This window comes from Balaenoptera ricei, chromosome 19 (assembly GCF_028023285.1).
Source record: "Balaenoptera ricei isolate mBalRic1 chromosome 19, mBalRic1.hap2, whole genome shotgun sequence".
NCBI classification, from domain to species: Eukaryota; Metazoa; Chordata; class Mammalia; order Artiodactyla; family Balaenopteridae; genus Balaenoptera; species Balaenoptera ricei.
Genome location: NC_082657.1, coordinates 49,485,316 through 49,505,140, shown reverse-complemented (window position 1 = coordinate 49,505,140; position 19,825 = coordinate 49,485,316). Strand labels below are relative to the sequence as shown.

Genomic DNA, 19,825 nt, shown 5'->3' with positions numbered 1-19,825 from the left:
TATAAACAGCTCATTCAGCTCAATATTAAAGAAACAAGCAACCCAATCCAAAAATGGGCAGAAGACCTAAATAGACATTTCTCCAAAGAAGACATACAGTTGGCCAAGAAGCACATGAAAAGCTGCTCAACATCACTAATTATTAGAGAAATGCAAATCAAAACTACAATGAGGTATCACCTCATACCAGTTAGAATGGGCATCATCAGAAAATCTACAAACAACAAATGCTGGAGAGGGTGTGGAGAAAAGGGAACCCTCTTGCACTGTTGGTGGGAATGTCAATTGATACAGCCACCATGGAGAACAGTATGGAGGTTCCTTAAAAAACTAAAAATAGAATTACCATATGATCCAGCAATCCCACTACTGGGCATATACCCAGAGGAAACCGTAATTCAAAAAGACACATGCACCCCAATGTTCATTGCAGCACTATTTACAATAGCCAGGTCATGGAAGCAACCTAAATGCTCATCGACAGATGAATGGATAAAGAAGTTGTGGTATGTATATACAATGGAATATTACTCAGCCATAAAAAGAAACGAAATTGAGTCATTTGTTGAGACGTGGATGGATCTAGAGACTGTCATACAGAGTGAAGTAAGTCAGAAAGAGAAAAACAAGTATCGTATATTAACGCATGTATGTGGAACCTAGAAAAATGGTACAGATGAACCGGTTTGCAGGGCAGAAGTTGAGACACAGATGTAGAGAACAAACGTATGTACACCAAGGGGGGATAACCGTGGTGGGGTGGGGATGGTGGTGAGCTGAATTGGGCGATTGGGATTGACATGTATACACTGATGTGTATAAAATTGATGACTGATAAAAAAAAAAGAAAAAAAGAACCTATACTGAATAGCACAGGGAACTCTATTCAATACTCTGTAATGGAAATATGGAAACAGAATCTAAAAAAGAGTGGATATATGTGTATGTAAAACTGACTCACTTTGCTGTACATCAGAAACTAACACAACATTGTAAATCAAGTATACTCCAATTAAAAAATTAATCAAAAAAAAAAAGAGTGGCCCCTGCTTGCTGCAACTAGAGAAAGCCCTCGCACAGAAACGAAGACCCAACACAGCCAAAAATAAATTAAAAAAAAAAAAAAAACTACAAGGATAAAATGAAATGAAAAAAGCAAATCTCAAAAGAATGCATGTGCTATAATTCTACCTAGAAAGAGGTCAAATTGGGGAAAATTCAATTGTACTGCTTAAGGTGATAAACTATATGGAAGAATAAGGAGCTGCTTACCTCGGAAGTGGTCACCTCTGAATGATGAGGGAAGCGGGAGGGCGTGAGAGTGAAGGGATACTGAGGCAGCTTTGGCAATGTTCTGTTTTTTGGGTGTTTTTTTTTGGAGTGGTAGTTCCTTTATATTATTTGTTAAATTGTACCTTTACACCTTAATTTTAATTTCATAATTTAAAATGTTTTAAAGACTATGGAAAAATAAATACAAAACTATATTTTCAGTGTGATCCCAATTATACAGATTTCTGCAGGTATGGGAAAAACGATCAATGGTGCTCTTCTCTCGGCAGCAAAATGTAAAGAGATTTGTGTTGTCTTCTTTATACATTTTGTATTTTTCAAAATTTTTATAATTAACAAGTATTACTTTTATAGTAAGAATAAAAGCAGAACTAGCAACTGCCCAGTTTTGCTCTTCAATTTACGTCTCTGCAATGGAGTCACTTCGAGGAAGAGAAATTCCTCTTCCACCTGCTAGAGAGAAACAGGAAGGGAGAGAAGGCCACACGACTGAAATCAATATAAGGCACCACCACAGGTCTGGTTATTTGTGCTTATGATAAGGCCTCACGGGGCTCAGCTGATGGAAACCAGCAGATATACTGCCTAGATTATCCCAGAACTCACACAACTCTGCCTGTTCTCTTTCAAGGCCTTGGAAAATAAGCCAACAGATGAGAAAGAAAAAAAGAGGTGTTATTATGATTCTATAATAACTACCACTTTTAAACTCATTATTGTCATAATATTGTATTAGGGGTGTTATATGCATGAATCCAATCCTAACATTCACAAGAATTCCATTAGGTAAACATATATTTTACACTGATATTTTACACCTTATTTTACAGTGATATTCTAGTGCTCAGAGAGGTGGAATGACTTGCCCAGATGCCTGACTCCAAAATCAGTCACTTTTACACTCCACCACAATTTACCTTTACTCCTGTACATGTTGTAAAGAGTTTCCTCATCTTTTTTTTCCTTCCTCATAGCCAAGATGAGCCGAGTGAAATGTTGGTTCTATTTTCCCCAGGGAGTGACAGTTCATTTAATTCCAACAATAAACTCGCCTCCAGGAAGAAAGGACTTTATAAAGGTCTGTGTGAATTACACAGTGATTATGAAGTTAATAATGTGACAAATCCAGTGGCTGAATCTATGACTACCTGACATAGTCCAAGAATATACAGTGTAAGAGGCTCTTTGCCGCCCATGAAAGAGAAGTCAGTTTGTGCCTGTGCTACACTATAGGCGACTTCTCTTCTGGATCTCCATTCTCTATGAAAGGGAGTAAACCTTTATCGAATGGTTTCTGAATTAATCAGTGTCCTGGAAGCTATACAGGCTATATTTCGTGGCTGACTCAAGGCTTGGGAATTCTGGTGTGTTGCTTTATATAATCTGGCCTTTGACCTGAAGACTTCCCTTTAGTGATCTGCATATTTTCACCAGTACAATCATCCCTTCCTCCATATCTGCAAGGGAACTGGTTCCAGGACCCTCGCTGATACCATGCTCAAGTCCCTTATATAAAATGGTGTAGTATATGCATATAACCTATACACATCCTCCTGTATACTTTAAATCATCTCGAGATTACTTGTAACACAATGTAAATGTTATGTAAATAGTTGTAAATACACTGTAAATGCTATATTAATAATTGCCTGTGCCTGGCAAATTCCAGTTTTGCTATTTGGAACTTACTGGAAAAAATTTTTTTTCCAAACATTTTCGATCGAAGTTGTTTGAATCCTCGGATGTAGAACCTAGGGATAAGGAGAGCCAACTGTACTTAGTGTCTATGATTAAATAACAGGCCATCATGACAAGCCTGTAACTTCCTGAAGCATTCTTTATTTAGTTATTTTTGGACATTTTATAATTTCTTTTCTCTTTGGAATATTTTGTAAATGGTAACTAAAACCCATTTTTAACAAACACCTATAAACACACCAGTTTTAAAAATAAGGAAGCAAAAAAATTATTGCCCAAACTCTGAGGTCACTGACATTGCTTTTGGAGAAAGGTATAACAACCACCGAATGCTTGCCACCTCCCAGCCCCTTCCAGAGAAAAATGTCTGTGGTTCCTATGCATTGGGGGGGTCATGGTTTTTTAAAATAATTTTTATTCAATTTATTTATAAATTGAATTAATGATTTGTAATTAACTAATTAATTTATATTAATTTATTTAATAACTTGGGTGACTGAGTTTTTTAAGTTTAAGTTTTTTGGCTGTGTTGGGTTTTTGTTGCTGCGCGTGCGCAGGCTTCCTCTAGTTGTGGCGAGCGGGGGCTACTCTTCGTTGCGGTGCGCGGGCTTCTCACTGCGGTGGCTTCTCTTGTTGCGGAGCACGGGCTCTAGGTGTGTGGGCTCAGCAGTTGTGGCACACAGGTTCAGTAGTTGTGGCTCGCGGGCTCTAGAGTGCAGGCTCAGTAGTTGTGGTGCACGGGCTTAGTTGCTCCGTGGCATGTGGGACCTTCCCGGACCAGGGCTTGAACCCGTGTCCCCTGCATTGGCAGGCAGACTCCCAACCACTGCGCCACCAGGGAAGCCCTAAGTTTAATTGAATAAAAAATTCACCTAAACTGAGTCACTTTGCTATAGAGCAGAGATTGGCACAACATTGTAAATCCACTACACTTCAATTAAAAAATATATATATTTTTAAAATTCACCTATTGGGACTTCCCTGGTGGCACAGTGGTTAAGAATCCACCTACCAATGCAGGGAACACAGGTTCGAGCCCTGGTCTGGGAAGATCCCACGTGCAGCGGAGCAACTAATCCCATGCGCCGCAGAGCAACTAATCTCATGCGCCTAGAGCCTGTGCTCCACAACAAGAGAAGTCACCGCAATGAGAAGACTGCGTACCACAACGAAGAGTAGCCCCCGCTCACTACAACTAGAGAAAGCCCGCGCGCAGCAACAAAGACCCAACGCAGCCAAAAATAAGTAAATAAAAATAAAATTTTAAAATAAAAAAATAAAAATTCACCTATTGTTTTACACTCACAACAATCATGTAAAGTAGCTCAGAGTAGTTGTGTGATTTGCCCAAGTACACACAGCTAGTAAGAAGATATAATTTTTCATGATAACTTGTTTCTTTTTTTCTTGAGGGGGAAACTTCTTTTCCCGTACCCCAACTAAACGCCAATACATATGTGTCCTCCCATAAAACGAGTTATTACATCTACGTAGTACCTCTAGTTACTACCTCCTGCAAGAAGGGTGAAGATGTTGAATAAGACAGAGGCCAAAAAAAATGTTTTCTCCCTAAATCCAGTGGAGTGAGCAGGAAGGTGGAATCCAGAAATCTCTTCCAGGTTTTCTCCTCTTTTTGCAGCAGAGGTAAGAGCAAGGTTTCACATTGTGTCCATTTTGGCTGTCATTGTCCTGTGATTTCCCTATCAACCTCATCTACTTCTGGGGTCCCTTTTCTTTTTCCACTTTGCCCTAAGGTAGTTAACCTATTCCGCTGCCTTCAAGGGATCTACATTCCAGGATCGCCTCCCAGTGGTGGGAGAGAATGCTTCCTCCTTTGCTTTTCCGGGCCCCGCCCATTCAGGCAGAGTCTCCCCACACCTTGAGTATCTCAGGGCTAAAGCTGCTAATATCAAGTCTCTCTGGGAGCGATGCTTTCTTAACCCTGTCTTGGAAGGTGGTTAATTTTTTGCTAGGGAAAGAAGGCAGTGGAATTTGCTCTGAGTAGGGATGGTTATGCAAGATGCAAGGAGGAGGAGGAAGCTGAGAGGAGAGCTGGTGAGTCAGAGGACAAAAGCTGCACAACTTGGCTAGCAGTGAGCCTTTACAGCAGTGGGGAAGCCTAAGCCATTAACAAGGTAAGGAGAGAATTTTCTCTACACCTCCAAAGCAGGGCCATTATTCCCAGGTTCTTGGAGCGGAGTATCAGATAACCTGGGGCAACTAAGCTGGGAATTTTCTGGGCGATGGTGGAGGGGAGGTGTTGGTGGGGGGTTGAATCAGAATCACCAGGATAATCTTCCCCGAAAAGCACAAGCTGCCTGCCAGCAGCTCCTCTCTCCCCACCCAGCTCTATCCCTAAAAGAGTAAGAAAGAGCCTAGAATGTGAGTAGGGCTATCCCGATGTATATTTTTGTAGCTAGTCCCCGTGATGTGTTTTACTCATTCAGATGCTGGCTTCAGACCTCAGTCTCTGTACTTCTTGCAGCTTCTCCTCTGCTCAGGTGTTGGGGAGTGGGGACCGGAGGTGCTGGGAGCTACAGATTTCCTCTAGCTCAGGTAAGATTTAGTGTGATAACTGAATTCTCAGACCTGGGACCCAAAAGATCCCGGTCTGATCAGGCAGGGCTATTTCTATCGTTGAGTCAATTAATTAAAGTTCACTTATTCTGAAACACAGAGGTGTGGCTCACCACTGCTCTATATATTTAATTGGACTGTTGTCATTACTGTGGCTAAAAGGGCTTGCAAAGTTGTGGAGCGCTGTTCAGATGTAAAATAAGATTAAATTATGAGACCCGTGAGTCAGCCATGGTAGAAGAGACTTCTATCTTGTCAGGCTGTGGATAAGTCTGGAACTTCTAATTGGAAGTTAAATACTTTTATATGTGCAAAATAAAAAAATATCTTGTCCTGCTTTCCTTACCCAGGTCAATGAGGCCACCTCAAATAGTAAAAAACACGCTACGAATGTTTGTTCATTCAGTCATTCATTCAATAGATGTTTCTTGAGCCCCTACTAGACGCCAGGCACTGTCGTTGTTACTAGAGACACAGAAATTGCAAAGACCCTTCAGTCTAGTTAGAGCTTGTTATTGTATGGATACCCTTTGCCCAGGTGCTTATCTCACAGGTTTCCAGGTTCTGCAGCTATGTGTATGGATGCAGGTCTCCCCGATCCAGCTCTCCTCTCTCTCTGTGCAAATGTCTTCTGCCATCTCTAATTTCTGGTTTTGGGGGCATAATCTCACTGGGAAATATAAATTAGAAATTTGTCAGCGGCTGGAATCCAGGGCTCTTAAATTGATGTATGTTTGGTTTTTCCTCAGAATTCATCATTTTGCTTCTAACAGGCTACACGATATGGACTTGGGGGTCATCTATAATTCAGCCCTCTGTAGTCAGGCTGCTGGGTGAGGTCACCCATCCTGGGGCCTCAGAGTCCCTGTGCCTGAAGTAGGTGCTATGTCACTACCACCCTTTGGTGATGTTTTTCAAGGCAGCAGTGGATGAGGGGGAGAGCTGAGGGGGAGAAACGAGAGACAGAAGAGAGAAGCCACTTACTATGAAGACCAGGCTAGCGCACTCAGGATCAGATAACAGGGAGGGCAGGTTCAAGCGTGCCATCAAACAGCCATAACGGAACACTCGGGAAGGTGGGCTAGGGACTCTGAGATGGAAGTCACGTCACAGGCTGCTCACAAATGCTTCCTGACCCCAAGGACTACAGAGGAAGTTAATATAGGACAGCTGAGGAGAGGTGATGGTTAGAGTAGAGGAAACTGCCATGAAAAGCCTTGAGTTTCCTTCTCTTCCTGGAGCCATCTCTACCACTGATTCCAGTGACTGCAGAGATAAGCTTTCCCTGAGACACACCCTAAAGTGTCCCCTGACTGTTCTCATCAGCCCGGTCATGGGTTGCTTAGATCCAGGTTGTGTCTAGATGCCAGCGACAAGAGATGGGACTCACTTTACAAAAGCATACTTTCCTTCTGGCCAGGGAAATTGCTCGTGGAAAGAAAAAGCAGAGAAAGCAGTCGGAGGGTTTCCTTGGGAATTCCTGAGAACCGTGGTCAATTAAAGCCTGAGGACAACTGGGGATGAGTTCAAAGGCCAGACTCCAGCTCTGGGAGAGAATGGGCATGAGGTCAGGAGCTATTGGCAGGCAAAGAGGGCTCAAAGCATGCTAGCCTTCTCAAACACTGAGCTGGCCCAGGGCCAGATAGGGGGAGGGAGGACGTACTTTTGAAAGGTCTACGTTGCTAGTCCCTAGGAAATGTTAGCTTTTTCCTGAGCCGATTATAGGCCCTGCATATAAAATTCTATCCTTATAATTGTACACAGGTAAAGTTCTTTCCTCTCTCTTTTGCTCCATTATTTCCTATCTTTGTTCCAAACTTTTCCTCATACTCATACTGCCTTTGGGAGAAGATCTCTTGCTAGTCATTTCCTCAATACTTGGGGGGCTGGGGGGTGGGTATTCTTGAGCCTTTGTCAAAAATGGCTTAGTTTCTAAACATTTCCTCTTGGGCTCAAGTTTAAAAGAATAGGAACATATCTTAGCTGGCCCCATTCTAACCTTCAGGGCCAAGACAAGGATTACCATTCATCGACATTTTCCTGGCATATAGCAAAGTGGGGTTTTTTCTGGCACCTAGGAGAGATGATCCTCACTGGATCTTTTGGCACATGTGGAGGAAATGCATTGTTGTAATGAATGAAAGAGAGGGGTTTCTGGGCCATTGTCACTCAAGGTTTGGTTGAGGTCATTACACACTTCCTAGAAGGTTCAGGGGACTTCCAAGGGAAGCCCATAGGCTGGCAAAGCATGCTCTACCTCTTCAGGAAGCAAGCTATAAACTCCAAGAGTCACATCTGTGACTGCCCAATTCCTCCTCTAAAATTTACTCTCTAGAATCTCTGGACTTCTAGACACACAGAATGGTTTATGACCAGTATGAAGGCTGTCTGGACAACAGATACCAAAGGTACACATACCCATACTCTTTGATTCAGCAATCCCACTTCTGGGGAGTAAGCTTACATACTTATATAATGATGTATGAACATAAAGGTCATTATTGACATTTTTGAAATGGCAAAAGACTGGAAACAACCCAAAAGCTCATCAGTGTGGACACTGGTTAAATAAATTGTGGTACATCTATACAATAAAATTCTACACAGTGGTAAAAAGGAATGAGGAAACGCTTTATGTACTCCCATGGAAAGCTCTCCAAGGCATATTGTTAAGTTAACAAAGCAAGTTGCAGCACAGTGTGATAACGTGCAACTTCTTGTGTTATAAAAAGGGGAAAAATTAAGAATACATATACATTTGAATTTTCTTGTGTACCCATAAAGCAACTGAAAGGACACATTAAAAAATGAACCCAGTTGCTATTTGGGGGCAAGTTGGGAAATGGGCAGATGGAGGACAGGTGTTGGAAGTATATATTTCACTGTATAGTGATGATAAAACACCAGCTCGTAGATAAATACTAGCTGTCAGTAAATAGAGAAGAGATTATTGATTCAGGAGCTGGTAAAATTCTTAGGTGTTCTTTCCCCTAGAAAAATTCTATGACTCTTTCAAAAAGTATGTCATTACGCCTGTTTACAAATAGCTCTAGAAATTTTCTAATTTATGACTATAGGTCTCCTCCAGAGACATAACTGTTGTCATAGGATTTCCCCTCACCTAATATTCAATATGTTAAAGACCTGGAGTGTGACAGGCTAGGCTACAGGCTGGCAAGCACTGTCCTTATTCCCTTCCTGCATATGGAATCTTAGGAAGCCTTCTTTTAAATTCTGAGTCTGATTTAATGTCCATGATAATGATACTCTTAAAAGCAACATGAACCATGTGACTATTAGCTATTCAAAACTTCAAAAAAAAATTGGTGATGAGACCTATCAACAGGAAAATAGCATATCTTAAACCCAGCTGCAATTACTGTCTAGAAACATATTTTCTCTTCTTTATTAAAGCTTGAAGGAAGAATTTCTTGAGTATAGAGTGATATGCAAATTAGCACCTTGCTACTGTTAACATTTTACACTATGTGAAGTATCTATTATATCTCTCAATAGTTATTTATGCCAGGAAGTCACCCAAAATGATCCAGAGTCATCTCAACCCATAAAGAGAGTTAAGAGCTCCCCTGGAGTAATATTCTAGCATGGCACTGGGAACAGTGGTCTTTTCACACAAAGCCCTGGTGTGAAGGGAGTAAGTTCAGCATTGCCACCAGTCTGTTTGAGCCTTAGTGTAAATTACAAAGTGAAATTCCTTTCTCTAGATATTTAACATCTAAGAACTGGAAAACCATCCTAATGTACTTATCCTACTGAACCAAGATACTTAACTGTCACCTACCAGACATTTTGTTAAATAATAAATATCTTAAATTCTTGATGAAGTGGCATTCCCTAGGGTTGGGCAGTACACAACATGCCCAACTGTACTGAGCAACCCTGAGTAAGTTGTGTCAAGTGGTCTAACATTACCCCAAGCAGCAGCACAGTGGCTAACAGGCCACAGCATCACTATTGCAGCTCTTAGGTTGGCTTGCCACAGTTTCATACAGTTGGCTGCTAAGGCAACAACGATTCAACCCAAATAGATTCAGATAGTTTATTACATACACAGACATGAGGACAGCATTGGGTCAGCTCCTCATGTCCCTAGTCCCACAGGATGAGACCAAATCAGAGGGGATCAGATAGGTGCCACGGGCACTTTGCCACTGAGGAGACAACTCCAAACCAAAGCCAAGCAGTTTTATAGTCTGCAGCCATATCCTTCAGGGTATTGAAAGTCCTGTGCTTAACTGAGATGAAGGAGGGTAGTGAGAAATGGCCTTGGCACTATCCCTCAAGATGGGGGTGGGTGGGCGGGCCTCAAGGCAGTTCCTCACAAGTCAGCTTATCTCCCGTAGTTTCTGAAGGAATCATGGGGCATTCAACCAAAACTTGGGTCAGACTGTGGTTAAGCTTTGCCTACATGGCCTGTGTGAAGACATTTGTGTCACCAGGGTGAACCTGTTTCCCTATATTCATGAAATATGGCTGAGTTCACACATTTCTGTAGCTCCATGGACAAGAAGGACCAGGAGGGAGGAAGTAAAGAGCCTAAAAAGAAAGGGCTTACAAAGAAATAGAGCTTATGGACACACTAACTGCAAGGGACAGGAATTAATCTGGAGAAGGATTTGTGCAATGCATTGCAAGAAGGCTCCAGCATTCTATATTGCCCCTTGGTGCGGGTCAGGGAGAAAGTAGCTTTGGCTAGAAAGGGGATGGAAGTCAGATACCAAAACATTAGCCTAACATAGCCCCTCTGCTTGTTCCTTGAAGGTCTTCTACTTCAGCATGATACTGCCCAAAAAAATGAAGCTACTACTGTTCCTGGCTTCCCAGATGGCTGTCTTTGTTCTATTCATCCTTCTGTACTCCCACAACTTCAACTCCCTGCAGATGAAGGAAGAACCCAAGCCCACGTACATGCACGTGCTCATCCTGTCTTCGTGGCGCTCTGGCTCTTCTTTCGTAGGGCAGCTTTTTGGACAGCACCCAGATGTCTTCTACCTGAAGGAGCCTGCCTGGCACGTCTGGATGACCTTCACACAAAGTACTGCCCAGAGGTTGCATACGGCAGTGCGGGATCTCATACGGGCCATCTTTCTGTGTGACATGAGCGTCTTTGATGCCTACATGAAACCTGGCCCCCGAAAACAGTCCAGCCTCTTCCAGTGGGAAGGCAGCCGGGCCCTGTGTTCTCCACCTGCCTGCAACATCTTCCCACGAGATCAGATCATACCCCAGGCTCACTGTAAGCTTCTGTGCAATCAAGAGCCCTTTGAGGTGGTGGAGAAGGCCTGCCGCACTTACAGCCACGTGGTGCTCAAGGAGGTACGTTTCTTCAACCTGCAGGTGCTCTACCCGCTGCTGAGAGACCCTTCCCTCAATCTGCACATTGTGCATCTGGTCCGGGACCCCCGGGCGGTGTTCCGTTCCCGAGAACACACCACGAGTGAACTCATGATTGACAGCCAAATTGTGATGCGGCAGCATCTGCAGAAACTCAAAAAGGAGGATCAACCCTACTATGCAATGCAAGTCATCTGCCAAAGCCAGCTGGAGATCTACAAGGCTGTGCAGTCCTTGCCCAAAGCCCTGAGGCAGTGCTACTTGCTCGTGCGCTATGAGGACTTGGTCCGGGACCCCCTGGCCCAGATTGCCCGAATGTATAAATATGCAGGGTTGAAATTCTTGCCCCAGCTCCAGACCTGGGTGCACAACATCACTCGAGGCAAGGGCATGGGTGAGCATGCCTTCTACACAAATGCCAGGAATGCCCTCAATGTCTCTCAGGCCTGGCGCTGGTCCTTGCCTTATGAAAAGGTTTCTCGGCTTCAGAAAGTCTGCAGGAATACCATGAATTTGCTGGGCTACCACCTTGTCACATCTGAGCAAGAGCAGAAAAACCTGTCGCTGAATCTTCTGTCTACCTGGAGCCCCTATGAGCAAGTCTACCAAGAGGGTTGAGGAGGCTCTGTCTCCACCTGGCACCAGCTTCAGCCACGTTAACTGATGGCAGCTTCTGAGCCTTGACCGTGTGTGTCAGTGTATGCGTGAGTATGAGTTGTGCCCAAACATGTTCAAGTCAAGAAATCTTTGCGTCTCTGCTCATATCTAGAGAAGAGACTTAGGAACCTTATGTGAGGGGCACACTCCACCAACAAAACAGAAGTAATGTCTTTATTCTCTTCTTGGCCTTCTTACCTATGTATATCTCAGAGACTTTGTGGCCTGGGTCCTATGTGGCAGTATCACTGGAGTAAATCCATAAACTCTTCTGTCCACATCTTGCCCAGTGGGAAAGGAGAGAGACAGGAAAAACCAGGGAAATGGGTCTCCCACCAAACAGCCCACCAGCACATTCACCAGGGATGTGAACTCTGAGCCCTCAGAGCTCCCAGTGGATTCAAAAAGAGAATGGGCAACAGGGCTGGACGCTCACCTGTGAGCCTGGCCATCACAGCTATCGATCACCACAAATATGGAATAAAATCTCTGCACAACAGAGGAAGCTTTTAAGTTCACGGGATGGCTGGGCCCAATTTGGACATCAGTTCCCCTCAGTGTTTTCCTATTTTAACCTGTTAAGCTGCCATCTGTTAACACTAAAATTCCAAAATAAGATTCTGTTTGGAGTGTACCTTTTTATGCTTTCTAATTACTTAGTAGTAAATGCTCATTCTTATGGGATCCTAACTAAGAGCCTAAACATCTTTACAGATTCTTTTGACTGGAATATTTTATTTTTTAATTTTTAAAAAGTTTTTATTGAAATATAGTTGATTCACAATGTTGTGTTGGTTTCAGGTGTATTGCAAAGTGATTCAGTTATACATATATATATATATTCTCATCTTTATAGATTTTTAAAAAATACTTGTTATTATCTATCACCCACACAAAGCAAAAACTGTTAAGACAGTGTTTGGTTCAGATGATGGACTAAGTCTAAACTGATCAATACTTATCGATACACTGCCCTCTTAAGAATTTGTAGAAAGTAGACAGCTAGCAGCTAAGCCCTTTCTTGTGTGCGGCGTAAGCTATAATAATACCAGGTGTATCACTCTAGGTTCTGGAGTTCTTTTCATCTCATACCTCAGCCAGAGGACCTTGGTTATAATACGATTGGTGCTCTTCAGCTCTTCCTGGTCACCGCCCCTAACAAGAAAAGTTGTTTCCCCCAATCTTTGCAGGATTCCCCAGATCTAGTTTGTGTATCAGAATCACCTGTTAAAGATGTGTTTTGCCATGCCCTACCTCAGATCTGCTGGAAATGGAATCTCCCAGGAGAGGCTGGGATTCTGCATGTTTATCACTTGACTCTGTGTAACTCTTCCACAGCCAGCCTGACAATGGTACACCCTGCCCTGGGCAGCAGCACTCTTTGCCTTCTTGCTCCAAGGCAGGTGACTTTTCAGCACATGCCAAGTATCTAAGCACTTACTCCTGACACAGGTGCTGTCCTCAGGTTGGAAGGAATAGGAAGGTCTATGTATGTCTGGAACTCCGTGAACCTCTGGGTCCTGACCTTCCAAACATTTCGCTTTATTCAATTCTGAGAGATACCATTATTTCATCTTTCCTTTTGTTCCCACGCCCACTTTTGACATGGTCCTCACTTCACAAAGCTCCCTTGATGTCAGATGGGAATTCTCCCACTCCATTCCGCTGAGTAGCTCTTGGGCTGCACCACCACCTGAGATGCTTGAGTAGGCACCTTTGCCAGCTGGGTCTTTGATGTTAATTTATATGGGCTTTAAAGGAGTGAATTTATTCTAATACCTAAACCCAAGCCACTCTAGACCCTCCTCGAGAGCCTAGAATCTCCCAGGCAAATGCTTCTTGCCTCTCCAAACCTTCCAAAACTATGAAAATTTCCCCAACGTTGAAAATAAGGCCAGGGCAGTAGGTAAGGGTGCAAACAGAGTGAAGAGGGCCAGTGAGGGGGAGAGACAGTGATAGACTCGACCATCTCTGATTTCCCCTCTGAAATTTCAGCCTCTACCTGAATTGTCTTAAAGTTAGCAACTTCCTTAGGAACCATCTCTGTGGGATGCTGGAATACAGAGCTGCTTGCTTTTCCATCTCCAAAAGAGTCACCCATCCCAAGACAAGGGAAGAGACTAGCCACATGGAAATCTCAGGATCTTATTTAAGATCTACTTTAAAACAGCTTTAAATTTCCTATATTCCAAGTCCTAAGTCAGATGAGGTCCAGACAGCTAGTAGCCATCCTCTTGAAAGACAGCCTATACACTACCTTATATAGGAGCCACTGGTAGCTGTTTAGACTTAAGTAACTTAAAATTAAAATAAAATTCAGTTCTTCAGTTGCACTAGCCATCTTTCAAGTACTCAGTAGCAACGTGTGGCTAGTGGCTACTGTACTAGACAGCACAGATATAAATCATTTCCACCACTGCAAAAGTTCTATTGGACAGCTCTGGTCTAAATTAATTTCTATTTGTTTGTAGCATCTTATCCTTAACCTCAAATTGCACCCTGCCCAAAAAAGTTTAGAGAATATACAACAGTACTATAATGGCACTTTTATATAACATAAGACTGTGCAGTATAAAGTCATGCTATATAACCTCTAAAACTCTGACCTAGTCGCGCTTCCTCAGGCAGCAGCCATGGTGGGACAAGAGGATCCCGTGCAGCGGGAGATTTACCAGGACTGGGCGAGCCGGGAGTACACTGACGTCATCACCAGCAGCATCAAGAAAATCGCAGCCTTTCTCAACTCGTTTGATGTGTCTTGTCGTTCAAGACGCGCAACACTAAACGAGAAATTGACAGCTCTTGAACAGAGAGCTGTTCAAGAAGCGAGGGTGACAAACGGTGAGACCCTCACCTACAACTGTGCCATGCTGCTGCTGGGAAGCTGCTTTTACAGAACGAAAAGGCCTCGTGGGAAAGGCCCCAGCAGTCTTCAGCTCCTTCCTCTCTCCTCAAAGAACAACAGGGCTTATTCTTGTTTTTCTTTTATTCAAGAATGTGGCCTTTGGGCTCTGCCATGTACACCCAGCGGTGTGATGTGGCGTGTGGGGAGGAGTCCCGGGGAACTCTCAGAAACAGCATTAGGCACTTTACCTCTTCAGTGACACTTTGTACAACTACTTGTCAACACATTTGAGGCGCTAAGAGCCAAAAGCCTGGGACTCTGTCTGGGTCCTCCCCACCTCTCTCTCTCTCTCTCTCTCTCTGTCTCTCAGCCTTTTGTTACAGCTCTCATGGCCTCTGCTTTGCTTCTATAAATAGTCTGTCTCCTCCCCAACTTTGGCCAGGGGTGGGAAGCAGTCCTGGCTGAGGAGCCCCGGTGAAGTGGCTGCCAGAGAATGTTGTTGCTAACCCACCAGTTTCTTGTCCTTTTGGGAGGGTCAAGGCCAGGCCTCCACTTGGCTTGAAAAGAGACATTTTCAGAGTTCTCTTCCTGTCACTTGGGGTGTCTTAACCTTTCATATTTCCCTAATAAACTCCTTAACTTTAAAATAAATAAATAAATAAATAAAACTCTGACCCAGTGCTGAGCGAGATTTAGAGAGCAATGGAACATCTCCTATTGAAGTGTTCAGGTGGTTGGCACCAGAGTTCAAGGATGCGAGTGGCAGTACATTCAGTTATGAGACATGGGGAATTCGGGGAGCTGAGGACCCATGATGAGTATAGCGGACTGTGTCCTGCACAACAGCCTTTCCACTTTGGAGACATCTGTTCCAGCCCCCAACCCCCAACCCCCAAACTAGGAAGGCATTTGTTTGCCTCCCAAGCCTATTGAGCTGCATGGGATCTAAGGATGAGTTTGAACATAGATGAGGGATGAATTTGACCTAAATTTCTCAGGGCTAGTAATTAGGTTTGGGGAATGAGCTCTTTCATGTCTAGAGAAAACATAATGGCCTGAAATGCCTAATTGGGGGCTTCCCCAATGCAGGGGACACGGGTTCGAGCCCTGGTCCGGGAAGATCCCACATGCCGCAGAGCAACTAAGCCCGTGCGCCACAACTACTGAGACTGTGCTCTAGAGCCCACGAGCCACCACTACTGAGCCTGTGTGCCACAACTACTGAAGCCCACGCGCCTAGAGCCTGTGCTCTGCAACAAGAGAAGCCACCATGATGAGAAGCCTGCGCACCACAACAAAGAGTAGCCCCTGTTCGCCACAACTAGAGAAAGCCTGTGCACAGCAACGAAGACCCAACACAGCCAAAAATAAATAAATTAAAATAAATTAAAAAAGAACGTGGGCTCTAGAACTGGGTTGCCTGGGTGACTTTGCTATCACCAGTTGGGTGACCTCAGCAAGTCCCTTAACATCTCATGTCTCAGTTCCCTTACCTGTAGGGTGGGTAGAATAATAGTAGTACCAACTCCTTGGAGTTGCCAGGAGAACTAATGAGTTAATATACGGAACATGCTTAGAAAGCATCTGCTGCTCGCTATTGTTAGCTGTGAATATCTTGGTAACAACACTGGTCTCGGCTCTCAAGGACTGTCTTCCATAATTTCTGGTAACATCCTTATTAAGGTGATGTTTAATAGCAGATCACAAACCCTTTATGGCATTTCTGCTCATAATGATACCATTAGGAGATTGATAATTTTCTGATATTCTAGTTTCTCAATATCTGTAGTTCTCAACCAGAGGTGACTTTGCCCTGCAGTGGACATTTGGCAACGCCTAGAGACATTCTTGGTTGTCACGCTTTGGGAGGGGGGTGTCTCTGGAATCTACTGGGGAGGGGCCTGGAGTGCTGCCAAACCTACAATGTACAGGAAAGCCCTCCCTTAACTAATATATGATTAATATATGAAGGACAAAGAGCTAATGATTCAAATAAATTTCTCTTCCATCTTCATTCAATTACATTCAATCTCACTCAAATGAGATTGAAAGCGTCCTGACTGGGGAGATGTCATAACCTGGGCTCTTTTGATACCCACTCAAGTCATCTCAAAGGGAGAAGTGGAGGAGACACTATAAGAATACAGAACAGCACCACAGAAGCCTGATGAGAGGAAGTGAGTGCGGCCAGGCTTCCCGGTCACTCACTGGCCAATCTATGCCTTAACCGGTCTTTGCTTGCGCCCACCCTAATTCAGTTAGCTGTAGCTTGAAGAGAAGAGTTTAAAGGGGCAAAACATGGTCATTTAGGGCCTTGGGGAAGACGGGCAGACAAATGAAGCCATGAGCAGACACTGTGCCAGACAAATGAGTTGTCTAACATGTCTGAGAACAGAAGAATCATTGACAAACGTCAAAAAGTTCCATGGGCACCACAGAGTTTACATCACAGTTCCTCAACCTTTTTTTCATTATCACCCCCTCACCCTCAACAAGCCTTTTTAGACATTTTTTCCCTAATTGCACCTCTGCCATGAAATGTTAATACCGCAAGTACACTGCATGTCTGTTTTTGTATGGTGGCCCTTTGGAGGGTCACAAACCACCATAATATCTACTCTTTTTTTTGGTCTCCCCAAAACTGCTTTTCACCCCCTTGGTAATTTTCACCTCCATTGGGAATGCATGCTTTAGACTACTGTCCCCAGTATTTTTTAAACTCCTTTCCCACCCAGCTCCTATCTTTTTTTCCTCAACATGTCTTTTCATTTGTCATCTCCCCAAATTATGTTCCTTGCTCTCACCAATGATAGCTGTACCTTGCTCATCAATAATTGAATGTGATTATGTAAAATAACACATATAAGTGTAATCTGTAAACTGTAAAGACCATGAAAACGCTGGTTATTATTAGTAGTAAAATAATAATACAAGTAACTCTTGACTGCTGTCCTCCCTGCCAGCCCTAATCCTAACCATATGGCATGGTCCAGCTTTCCTTGCCAATTTTCACATTGGCTTCTTATGATTCTGGATGAACAATAAGGAAGCTAGTTTATGGTTTGTTTGTTTTTTAAGTTTATGACAAGAGTTGATAACAAATGGAATAGGAACATAAAATAGGTTCATAAAGAATGAGGTACGTTTCAGAAAAAGTTAGCCATTGCTCTACCCTAAATCAATGTGGACTTAAATGGCTAACTGCAGATAATTTAAACATGTTGAATGAAAAGAAATAAAGGCTCCTATTATTTTATGTAGTGGTAAGGTGAATGATTATCTGATCCATCATAAACCAAACTATGAGACCTTAGCAGATGCAACACACACACACACACACACACACACACACACACACACACACACAGGCCATTCTAGATGCAAATAAGCTTTAAAAAGTTGACTACACTAAATTTAACTGGGTTTTCAAATGTGAGACCCTCAGAACTTCAAATATGTTTATGTGCATATTAAGAAGGGATTAGAGTATATAGCAGTTCTGACCAAACTTCTTTGACCAAGGATGTTTTCATCCTGTTAACATCTGTCAGTAGAATGTTCTGAGAAAGAGCAGTTGGAGAAATGCTGAATTGTCTTCAGCACTCATAACCCTGGACGTTCCCAACACTCTGGCTTCTCCTTGCCTTCTCCCAAGCCCAAGCAGGCAAATTCTGAATGGAGAAAATCACATGAGGGCAGCTTAGTTCACAGGCAGTTATAATCACCTCCATCAATTTATGATCACTTCAACACTCACCTGCAACCCTTTCCCCCCTCTCCATAAGAACTTTCAGGTTTAGAAAGCCTTTCAAGATCTGTCCCTTGCATCCTTCTCTAAGAACTCCCTTAGACTCTACTTCCCCCATCTCAAATGTGAAGTTCTACCAATGTACCACATCTGGATCTTAGATCATGCTGCTTCTCCCACCTGGAATACCCTGTTCTGTCCCACCTTCAACTTCTCTGGCTCATTTTTTTGATCCCTCAGTTCTCAACTAAAACATATCCTCTGGAAGTTTTTTCTGGCTTGATCCTTAAGCCTCTGTTGAATGCCACTTTTACATGCTTTCTATTATAGCATTTATCACATTGTAATAAAACTGCCCAATTTATGTGTTCTTCGAGCTCTTTGAGGGCAGAGTCTATCTTATTCACTGTGGTATAACCAATGCCTAGCACAGTTCCTAGCATCTAGTAGGCACACAATAAATATTTGTTTAATAAATGAAAGCTTGATCTCAGCCTCATTTTATGTAAAGGGATCAGTCTTTATGTAATACTTTTTAAAAGGCCAATCACAGAAACACAGTGACATATTTAAAGATTCAGATAAGAAATAACCAACATTTAAGAGTTTCCTGTCTGAGTGAAATAAGGGAAGTTGAATCTTAAAGCCAACAGCTCTGAAGTGCTGGTCAAGTGGGGTGTCAGGTGGGAGGGTGGATAAAGCAGAGATTCAAAAATTAAGTTGAACTGTATTTCTAATAGTGATACATATTATCATAGCAAGAGAAGCTGCAAATTATGCTGGTTGTCTAAAGAGCTGCATGTGTTCACAGGGTGTATGAACCAACCAACTGCTATCTGGAAGCAGTTGGCAAATACTTGCTTAGTGATTGCCCTCCAACTGTTTTTTAGGCAAATCTCCAAGCAGAAAGTTTATGACTTTTTTTATTGCTTCTCCACCCTCATAATGACAACATTTTGTTTAAGGAATGTCTTGGGGGAATAGAGTCACCTTTGATTCTTTCTTTTCTTTCACTTTCCACAATCCTGTCCATCAGCAAATCCTGTTAGCTTGACTTCCAAAATGTACCCTGAATCAGACCATCTCCACTCACCATCTGCACTGCTACAATGTTCATCCAAACCAACCTCAAATCTCACCTGAACTGCTGCAAGAACCTCCTAACAGGCCTCTTCTTGCCCTGCCCTCATAGTTCACCTCCCATTTACCTACCAGAATGACCTATCTAAAGGGTAAATTAGATGCCAATTCTCTGCCTAAAGTCCTCCAGTAAATTATAGCCCAGGTGACTGTAAAAAGGAGAATGGATAAATAAGTTGGTAAATTCATATCATGCAATACTATTCAGTAATAATATTGAATAGTTGATACATGCAACATGGCTGCCTCTCAAAAGCATTAGGCTAAGTGAAAGGAGTTCTACATGAAAGAGTTCATACTATATGATTTCTTAATATGTACAGCTGTAGACCAGGAAAAAACTAATACACGGTAGAAAAAAATCATAACAGTGGTCGCCTCTGGGGGCGGGGAGGTGATGGTGACTGACGGGGAAGAGATATGGGGAACTTTGTTGGGTGATAGAAATGTTTCATATCCTGACAGGAGCTTGGGTTGCACAGGTGCATGAATCTATCAAAACTCAATGACTG

At 43.0% G+C, this 19,825-nt stretch overlaps 2 protein-coding genes across 9 annotated transcripts in view; one reads left to right on the top strand and one right to left on the bottom strand.

The window, feature by feature from the left end:
* ZNF19 (zinc finger protein 19) overlaps positions 1-19,825 on the bottom strand; it is a 127,134-nt gene that overhangs the window by 77,961 nt on the left and 29,348 nt on the right. The window contains exon 5 of one of the 8 annotated variants that reach the window (XM_059904007.1): positions 2,983-3,044. The exons of the other annotated variants lie outside the window; for them this stretch is intronic. The gene's annotated coding sequence lies outside the window, so the exon portion shown is untranslated. The remainder of the gene's footprint in view (positions 1-2,982; positions 3,045-19,825) is intronic. 8 annotated transcript variants of the gene reach the window in all.
* Positions 10,366-12,205, top strand: CHST4 (carbohydrate sulfotransferase 4). Its single transcript, XM_059904693.1, has one exon. The coding sequence runs from the start codon at positions 10,366-10,368 to the stop codon at positions 11,539-11,541; it is 1,176 nt and encodes a 391-aa protein (XP_059760676.1). The 3' UTR covers positions 11,542-12,205.